The sequence below is a fragment of the Penaeus japonicus genome, unplaced genomic scaffold (genome assembly GCF_977035675.1).
Source record: "Penaeus japonicus unplaced genomic scaffold, GWHDUDI00000001_assembly GWHDUDI00000009, whole genome shotgun sequence".
NCBI lineage: Eukaryota > Metazoa > Arthropoda > Malacostraca > Decapoda > Penaeidae > Penaeus > Penaeus japonicus.
This window is the reverse complement of record NW_028234411.1, coordinates 22,248,201-22,258,957: the sequence shown is the minus strand read 5'-3', so window position 1 is coordinate 22,258,957 and position 10,757 is coordinate 22,248,201. Positions and strand designations below refer to the sequence as shown.

Genomic DNA, 10,757 nt, shown 5'->3' with positions numbered 1-10,757 from the left:
TATCGGTGCCTGCATAAGGACAAGCTACGTGTCATGAAAGCCCTGATATTGTCAATCTTGATGTATGGTATTGAGACCTTTTTCTGTGCCCTGGAATTGTGTCTTGATGTCTTTAGAAACAGATCCTTATGCCGAATCGTGTGATATAGTTGAAGGGATCGTGTGTCCAACCAATGACTGCACCATAGGACCTTGCGTGGCAGAGGCCGTTGGATGACCAAGAAAGTCGAAGGTTGGGCAAACGGATTAAGGCTGTCGGGAATAATTAGGGAAGCGCCGCGGCGTGCTCCTACTTCGTGGTTTGCTATTAGGGATCCTCGTGGCTAGAAATGAGGGGTGGGTGAAGCGCCCTTTCTGGCGTTAGCCCCTTGATTGATTCTTTGATTGGAGGCAAGATTTGTCTGTGTATTAAATATGCAGTTGAACACAGACAACCGAGTATGAGTGAGTGTTTTAATGAGAACGAGAGAGATAGACAGAGAAATGCAATATATTATTACACATTTGACTATCAGTGATACGTGCTTGTACAGTCTAAACAACAAAATCATACATCTGTCCTGACATAATGAGTAAGGAATCAATAAACCCATCTTACTGCAATATTAACTTCACACTCATTGTGTAAGTGCATTTTCTGCATATAACCACATGTGTATCTAGGTATCTACACACACACACACACACACACACACACACACACACACACACACACACACACACACACACACACACACACACACACACACACACACACACACACACACACACACACACACACACACACACACACACACACACACACAGACACACAGACACACACACACACACACACACACACACACACACACACACACACACACACACACACAGACAGACAGACAGACAGACAGACAGACAGACAGACAGACAGACAGACAGACACATATATATATATATATATATACATATATATATATATATATATATATATATATATATATATATATATATATAAATATATATATATATATAGTGAGTATATATAGAGTGAGAGTGAGAGTGGGTGAGAGATAGATAGATATTTACATAAATATGAAGAAATCATGTATACAGAATATAGATAGACTGACTGATATTAGGTTGAATAAAAATGGACGGTATGTACATATCTGTTTTAGACATTTCTGTGCTGCTGTATTTCTGGTCCTCAATATACTTTACATTATGGCAAAATTTGAATATTACAGTTTTATATCATATTAGCTATGTGATCTTAATAAATATACCAGGCAAATAAGAGGGTTTTCTCTAATTGTAAGCTATTACACACTAAATTCAAATCTTTATTTTGTGACACACAGAGAGTTTCAAAATTCATATAAATGTTTCTGTTAAAATGAAGAGACTTTAACATATTTGGTATTTCTTTTTTATTGCGATTATTAAGTTTATTGAAAACAGTTCTGAATGAGCCAATTTTCCGACAACTTTTTACAATAAACTATTTCTACAGATATTAGAATTAGAAAATAAAACCAGATTAAGTAGTACCACCTGTTGTATTACAGTGAGTAATATCACTTTCAACATTACTCCCCAACTGAATCTTTTTAAAAAAATGTTAGATTATGAACATAATAGAAAGTACATTACAGTGATAGTTTCAGCAATTGTGAATTCTGAATTTACATATTACTAAAATATAAGCAGTCTTTTAACCCATTGACACTGGAGACAGGAGCTGTCCACTTATTTTTTCCTTTTTTTTTAACATATAGATGGTTTCACAAGCTATGAAGTCAGTAAGGAGTCAATTAATAGGCCTGCCTGACCTCATCTATATACTCCAATCTTTAAACTGCAAGACTTTTTTATCAATTACCATTATTATCATAATTAATGTTATTACTACTGTAACATAAAAACAATAAAAAATCCTGAAAAATTAAAAGAATGGGTAAAAAGGTGAGGTAAGATAGGTCTACCAATTGAGTCCTTGGTGAATAAATAGTTGCAGAACTATATATGTGGGAAAAAAGAAAACAAATGACAAAATATAGTCAGTATATACATGCATTTACTCAGAGAATTAATGTGTCATTAGTCATTAGACTTTGTCTTCTCTCCTCCCTCTCATTTATGCTTAGGTTATACAGGATACAATACAAAATACACAACAAAAACACAGTCTTCTATTTCATGTCGAACAAATCTTTGCAGATATACAAATATACAACTTGATTATGAGTATTGATGCTTATTTTTTCTATTTCCTTGAGTTGACTGAAAATATTAACTTTTCCAAATCACATAAACCTAAATTACCTCTTAAATATATCTTTTACACCTAGTGTTCTTGAGCAAATCTAATTGATATAATTTTGTTTTCATTTATAGCTTCAATAATAAAAAATAAGTCTTTCCATCATGCTGTTTTTATTTTAGATGTATTACAATTACTGTATTCTGTTTCTCCAATTACATATATCTGATTTGTACTGTTTACATCACATTACATCTAATACAAAGTTATTTCACTTCTCTATCCTTGGTAAAGATAGATATTTAACCCTATTTTTATGACTCGACTCAGTTCTTATCTAACCAGGACAATAGATTTAATATATGTATAAAATAACAAGCAATGCTCATTAGAAATAAGAAAGGGTTCTTAGAAAAGAAGATACGAACATGTAGAAGTGAAAAATAGAGCAGTTCAACATGAAAAGTGTTTGTCTCTTTTCTTTAAAGCTTAACAAGGGATTAAAAAAAAAAAAGAACTCTTTTATTACATTTAGTTCCTTGTAAGTTCAACAAAAGCAAAAAATCAGTGAAATTTACGCAAGTTCATTCTGTAAATCCTAATATTTACACAAATTGTCCTGGCAAGTGATATAGATATTCTCAAGGAAGCCTGAAGAATCATTTGTGGACTCGCATCTTGTTTTAGTAATAATGAAATGTAATACATCATTTCTTCTTGGCTTCCAAGAAAAGTAATAATCAATATGATTATTATTATTTTTTAAATCAACACATTCAATACCATCTAATACCTACTATATAAAAAAAAAAAAATAGTTAGCATATCAGTACCCAAAAATGAGCATCTTCATAATCACTACATCAATTGTCCTTAAATTATGAAATTGCAACATTTTTTTCCTCACTGGTTCTCTCCTTCTGCATTATCAGCATTGCAAATAAACAGTAGGAATGATAATTGTGAAAGGCTAAATTTGTTGAAAAAGGTATGAAGGGGCAAATTGATATCACAAAGAAAAATATATAATGATTAAATATAATTATAATTAAAAATATGCAACTGATATAAATCAGAAAGTTAATTACTGTACACGTCTTTTGTGAAAATATTTATATTTTTTTTTTCCAAAAGGGTCACTTTCCAAATCTTTCCAGGAAAAAAAAAAAATAATAATAATAACTTCCAACCATAATACTTCTTGCAATGCATAATCATAATAATACTAGATTTTTTTTCTTTTGAAATATATTTTTCTTGCAGATTTTATACTTTTCTGACAAAGCACTTTCAATAATCATTGCATGCACTGCCGTCATGCACTGAACAATTAAGTGTATAATCTATATCTACTTCTTTTCTTTTGAATAATAAAGAAAAGAATAATTGATCATCACAGAACATGACAAGTAAACAACTACTGTCTGCTTAATGTGTTTGTAAAGGATATTATAAAACATTCTTTTCCCTTCTGGGAAAAAAGTTAAAAAAACAATAATTCACAACAAATTGAAACATCATTAGAAATATCTAGAAATATGACTAATGGGTAAATTCTATGTTCATCTGTGAATACATAAAATGAAAGGACTCATGCGTAAATTTTCTGTTCATATTCTGGACACATAACGTAAAATGACTTATGATTAATTCTGTGTTCATGTTATGAATACACAACATAAAATGTGGGTAAATTCTCTGTTCATGTTATGAATACATAACATAAAAACTCAAAAACTGACTGAAATAAACTTCACAATGCTGACATCTTTCTTTTTCCCTAGATATTTCCCAACAATATCTAATTTTATGATGAGAATCTAAAGTAGAATTTATAAAATATAAATCACAATATAGTTGCTCTGGCAACTATATTTTATTTAAAAAAAAAAGATAAAAAGGGGAGGGGGAGGAAAATGAAGTAAAGGAAATGGTATGTAGCTGTCCAAAACCTGTAGCTTCAGTCTTAATAAAAAAGGGGGGAATGCCCATATGCATATGCATCTATATGTTTGTGTGTATGAATACATATACAAGTGTTTGTGTGCACAATGTAAGCAAACAAACAAACACACATTTACTCAAGTCACTTCTAGACACTCATTCACACCTGCTCACTCATACACACTCACTCATGGAAAATAATAATCACACTTAGATCCAAAGCTTCAGACTTGAAGTTTTTTTAATTTTAATTAATATAAAAGACATACCTTTAGATGGAGACACACACACACACACACACAAACACACACACACACACACACACACACACACACACACACACACACACACACACACACACACACACACACATAAACAAACAAATCACACACATTTAAACACATAAACACACATTAAACATGCGCGCGCGCGCACACACACACACACACACACACACACACACACATAAAAAAAAAAAAAAAAATCACACACACTTAAACACACACACACACACACATAAACAAACAAATCACACACATTTAAACACATAAACACACATTAAACATGCGCGCGCACACACACACACACACACACACACACACACACACACACACACACACACACACATTTAAACACATAAACACACATTAAACATGCGCCCACACGCACACACATGCATGCACACACGCACGCACGCATGCACATACGCACACATAAAAAAAAAAAAAAAAATCACACACACTTAAACACACACACACATACACAAATATGCAAAACTAGTTTAACTTTGTAAAGTTTATTCAAATTATGGAGTACAATTAAGATCTTTGTGTTTTTTCTTCAGATGGAGCTGAAGTGATACATTTCTAGTGCATTTGTAATCACAAAATGTACATGAAAAACGGTATTCACCAGTGTGTATGGACATGTGGTCTGTAAGGCTTCTCCTTCGATCACAAACGTAAGGGCAATGGGGACATGAAAACTTCTTTTTGATTTTGTGTGTGTTGAGATGACGCTTGTACTGTCTGGTCTTGGAGGGTAAGAAGATTTTATTACAATACTTACAAATTAACCTATTGCAACCATTGATACTGTGATTCTTCAGTTGTTGGTAGTCCATGAAAATTTCATTACATGCTGGACACCTGAAAGAATCTGAAATTGATTTTGCAGGGTCTCCAGCAGATGCATTATTCTCCTCCTCAGTATGAGTCTGAGATGCTGGTGCAGGCTGTTCATCAGTCAATAAAAACATTTCTTGCATTGTCTTGTGCATAGTGCAATGTCTTGTGAGACGCTGTTTGCTATGTGTAATGTATCTACACATTGGACAAGAGTACACACTGCGCAGTTGTAAGTGTTTGTCCAAGGCTTCTGTGCTTGAAAATTGCTTTTCACAGATTACACAAAAGCTGTCTCGAAACTCATGTGTCTTAAGGTGCGCAATCAACTCTTTTCGTATAGTGAAGGTTTTCTTGCAGTGCTTACAGCACAAAAATCTTTTTGATGTTTTTTCAACTTCGTGAACTACATTCTCCTGGAAAATGTTAAAATAAGGACTATGAAATAAGTTATTGTATTAATTTTACTGTGATTATAATTTACTGCTATTTATAAGAATTTCCAATAACTGGATGGCACTATCATCTTGACTTTTTTTTTTCTTAAACATACATTTTCTAGTTTTTAGTTCTTATTACTTCCTTGAAATTTTAACAACAATAACTGTATATGTTTATTTATATAACACTGCTCTGATTACAGTTATGAAGACTAATATGCTCACTCATTAACTATAACATATGACATGGACTTTCCAACCTTAATATCATTCATTATATAATCATTGTGTTTATGAGTTTGGTAAGCTGCATCAGCACACTTCTACTTACCTTTTCTGGTTCACTGGAACTACCTTCATAACGTAAGACTATATCTTGAGAATTTTCTTCTGAGTCTCCACCACCTTGAACCTTAACAAATTGTTCTAAACTCTTCCTCCTATTCAAGACGGATTCAGTATCCCATCCTTCGAAGGTATTGCTCTCAAAGCTTTGTCGAGAATGACACGGGCTATTCATGAAGTGTTCGTGGACCTGGCTAATAGCAATTTCATTGTCCCTTTGGATCTCTGTGTTGTCTGTGGTTGGCATTTCCTCACTGCCTAAAAGATTGTGTGGGTCTCCTTCAATCAAAATGGGTTTGAATTCAACAGAAGCTTCTGATTCATCGTCACTATTGATAATAGTAAATGGCTCTGATTCACTGTGAGATGGAAGGTGGTTTGTCTCTTCTATATTTGTTGAATTTCCACAGACCTCTTGCTCTAATGTGGCTCTTATCTGATGTAATGAATTGCTAACCTGCTCTAGTGTTGCAGAATCTCCTGATGAAGAAACTAATTGGCTAAAAAGGGTCCATATGTCTAAAATCTGAGATGAATCACCCTGTAAACTTGATGACTGCATTGTTGACAGATCTGACCTATTGAAAGGACTCTGTAGTCCCGTTATTCCCAACCATCGAGCTGCTTTCAGAAGTTTAGGAAGATTACTATGACTTATGGTGACCTATGGACAAAAGAGAATAAATAGATTAAATATATTTTTTATAATATTATACAGGAGGATTAACACCCATCAACATATACAAGAGTCTTCCACTCACACATACATATATTTCAACTTCAATTTTAAAGGGGGAGAGAATGAGGAGGAGGAGGAGGAGGAGGAGACTATGAGAGATAAACAGGAGGAGGGGGATATATATGAGGATGGGAAGAACCGAAGGGAGGAGAATGTGGGGTGAGAGTGATAAGGATCAGGAAAAGGTCAGTATCTGTAGGAAGAGACAGAAGGAGAAGTAAAGGGGGGGGGGGGGGGGAAAGTGATAGATGAGGCTATACAGACTACTAAAAGATAAGTGTCAGAATTGGTTGGTGTGAGTGTCATGTGTGGTAAGTGGGCAGGGTTCAAGGATTGGACATGTTAGATAAACTATCTATCTGTCACGGATTTCCAATATACTGCAGGAATAATAATGGTTGGTATAACGCAAGCCTCTGGGGATAAGATGATGGCACTATACCAAAAGTTTTAGGTTTTGGTTCCTCCTTATAAATTGGTCAAAATTTTGTTCATATGCAATACTTGTATACGTATTATGACTTTGTATCTACTTGGAAAAGAACTAATATATTATTCTTTTAATGTTTGTTTTCAGTTTTAGAAAGTATTTTTAATTCAGATATCTATTTTTATTAATTTAGATTCAGACTTTCCTTTTCTTTAGGGAAAAGTAAATACCACTAGCTCAAGAGAGGAAATTGTGCTGCTGAGTTATGTCACTTAACTGAAAGGGGAAAAGGGAAGGAATTGGGCAGGGGTGATGATAGAGCAGAGGAGGACACCTCCGTCCCATGGTGTCCAGTACACAACTGATCAATAACCTGTTGGCATTATACCTACCTCACCATCATACATGAACACCAATAACTGTTCTAGTGTTGTCTGCTCTATCCCATGGAGCAAGAGGACTGGTGATCGGCAGGTGGCCACAGACAAAGCTCTTGCAAAGAAGCTGCTGCAAGCTGACAAAACTAAACGATGGGCTGGGTAAAACTGTTCTCCACACGATATTGTAACATCAGTAAACACTTGCTGTAATAAATTAATCAAAACAATATCAATTAGAGGGAGAGAGGGAGAGAGGGAGAGAGGGAAAGAGGGAGAGAGAGAAGGAGAAGGAGAAGGAGAAGGAGAAGGAGAAGGAGAAGGAGAAAGAGAGACTTTTTTACTTTGACAAGTTTATTGAGATGAGAGAGAGGAGAGAAAGAGGAGGGAGAGAGAGAGAGAGAGAGAGGGAGAGGGAGAGGGAGAGGGAGAGGGAGAGAGAGAGAGAGAGAGAGAGAGAGAGAGAGAGAGAGAGAGAGAGAGAGAGAGAGAGAGAGAGAGAGGAGAGAGAGAGAGAGAGAGAGAGAGGAGGAGAGAGAGAGAGGAGAGAGAGAGAGAGGAGAGAGAGAGAGAGAGAGAGAGAGAGAGAGAGAGAGAGAGAGAGAGAGAGGAGAGAGAGAGAGAGAGAGAGGAGAGAGAGAGAGAGAGAGAGAGAGGAGAGGAGAGAGGAGGAGAGAGAGGAGAGAGAGAGAGAGAGAGAGAGAGAGAGAGAGAGGAGAGAGAGAGAGAGAGAAAGAGAGCGAGAGAAGAAGAGGAGAGGAAAAAGAAGAGAGGGAGAGAGTGAGAGAGAAAAAGAGAGAGTGAGAGAGAGAGAGGAGAGGAGAGAGAGAGAGAGAGAGAGAGAGAGAGAAGAGAGGAGAGAGAGAGAGAGAGAGGAGAGAGAGGAGAGAGAGAGAGAGAGGAGAGAGAGAGAGAGAGAGGAGAGGAGGAGAGGAGAGAGAGAGAGAGAGAAAGAGAGGAGGAGGAGAGAGGAGAGGAGAGGGAGGAGGAGAGGGGGAGGGAGAGGAGGAGAGGAAGGAGGAGGGAGGAGGAGAGAGGAGAGAGGGAGGAGGAGAGAGGAGAGGAGGGAGGGAGAGAGGGAGGGAGGGGGGAGAGGAGAGAGAGAGAGGAGAGGAGAGAGGGAGGGAGGAGCAGGAGAGGGGAGAGGGAGGAGGGAAGGAGAGAGGAGGAGGGAGGAAGGGAGGAGAAAGGGGAGAGGGGAGAGGGGAGGAGGGGAGAGGAGGGAGGATGGGATGGAGAGAGGGAGAGAGGGAGGGAGAGAGGGAGGGAGGGAGGAAGGGAGGGAGGGATGGAAGGAGGGGGAGGGAGAGAGAGAGAGAGAGTAGGGAGGGAGGGAGGGAGAGAGGGAATCGAGACAGAGAGAGAGAGAAAGTGTAGGATCACCATTGTTGCAAGTGATGTAAAATATATATGTACTCAAAACTTTGTTAAAAGTCCTTTTCATATGCATTTAGCATTATATAATTTAAAAGTAACAACATAAGTTCCTTGCTTATTTGAAAAAATAAAAAATAAAACTAAATTCAAAATTCATTCGTCCTTACCTTGTCCCGAAGATTACTAAGGTTTTCCGTAAATGTTGAATGGTGGGTATTCCACTTCAGGTGTACTAACTCATCCATTTTGCCCAGCTAAAATCTGAAGAAAAAAAAATCTTATTTAAAAGAGACTAATGTACATGTTATAAACATTCTTCCTATGCAACAGACTAGAGATTTGCAACCATTGCCACTTCCTTGAACTCATTTACATCCTCATCAACTTCAAAACCACAAAGGATAAATAAAACAAAACAAAACAAAAAACATATTAACCCATTGGTCGCGGTATTAAAAAAAGGTCTGTGCAGTAGGATAGCTGAATTACATGTCTGGCATGGTGCCATCCGCGTCTATCACCGACTCTGCCTTTGCACCAAATCATGCCATCCGCTGCTAATGGGTTAAAGATGCATATGCTGTATTACAATGGTAAATATTTTCTCAAAAAAGTATTTTAAGATTACCAAAATAAGTAGGTAGGAGAACCCTCCAAAGGGAAAGGGAGAAAAGAAAATCATGTTCTTCACCTACTCCTCTTGAAAGTTTTGGCTGATAAAGAAGGGACTGGTTTCATAACAGTTGAAGACAACCATCAGGACATGTTCATTCCACTTATTTTCATATGTCCATATTTGCCTCATAAAAGTGAGAATATGAAAAATATGTATTTACAGAAAAATCACAAAAATCCCAATTTTGAAGAGTTACAGCAAGAATTCATGACTGAAAACTGCAGTCACTACCCAACTACTTTTTAAATAAAGTGAGACCGGTCCCATCCTTATTAGCCAAAAATTACACCTGTAGCAAGGGCAGTAACACTTATTTTTAAGCTAAAACTTTTGATCAATAATAAAAGATGAAATATCTACCAGGAAACCTGCAAACAAAAGAGTAAAGAGAAGTAAAGTGAGCAGAAGTCACACTTGTCAAAGTAAACTGTTTTCATCAATCTTCTATATATGGAGTATGTCAATAAAAATGCAATATTAATACTACTACTACCAAAACAAAAAAGTACAACTTTCAGTTAAGTTTTATGTTTCTCAAACCAGTATAAGTTATATAGAGAACCATTCTTGAGTACTCCCTGAGCCCATGACTACATGGTGCTGACATGGTAAGCAATGCTTACACTACTCAGTGTTTTAAGTTCTGTAGGTGTGTTCTATACTGACAGCCCATTAGTGAGAACCTGACCTAACTTTACAGGAGTTGAAAGGCAGATGCCCAATAGTGGAGGTCTGGCTGCTGACCAAAAGTATGTGGTCATGTATATTCACCCTTCAACTTTGAACCAAGTTGGGTCAGGTAAGTGGAAGGAGTTTAGCCTTCGTTACAGACAGCCAACTCTGTGACCCACATTCTCCTTTGAAAAGTCACTGTTGGTTTTGCCAACCATCCTGCCAGTTCCTTCTAGGTCCTCTTAAACATTCCAAGAGAGAGGATACTATATCAGTACATAGGGAGCCATTCATGTGTACTCCCAAGATCTTAACCACATGGCAACCTTGAGGTATATACTGTACATAGTAAGCCAAGCCACACTGCTCAGTGTTTTCATCTCCCTAG

General features: G+C 36.7%; 1 protein-coding gene across 3 annotated transcripts in view; it reads right to left on the bottom strand.

The window, feature by feature from the left end:
• Nucleotides 1-2,034: 2,034 nt before the first annotated feature.
• Nucleotides 2,035-10,757, bottom strand: part of LOC122261584 (uncharacterized) — a 15,373-nt gene continuing 6,650 nt past the window's right edge. For all 3 annotated transcript variants that reach the window (XM_043029297.2, XM_043029296.2, XM_043029295.2), the window contains exons 3-6: nucleotides 9,189-9,282; nucleotides 7,660-7,851; nucleotides 6,085-6,762; nucleotides 2,035-5,729 (exon numbers count right to left, since the gene is read on the bottom strand). In XM_043029297.2, the coding sequence (XP_042885231.2) occupies nucleotides 4,995-5,729; nucleotides 6,085-6,762; nucleotides 7,660-7,851; nucleotides 9,189-9,266 (1,683 nt within the window). In that variant the 5' untranslated portion in view covers nucleotides 9,267-9,282 and the 3' untranslated portion in view covers nucleotides 2,035-4,994. The remainder of the gene's footprint in view (nucleotides 5,730-6,084; nucleotides 6,763-7,659; nucleotides 7,852-9,188; nucleotides 9,283-10,757) is intronic.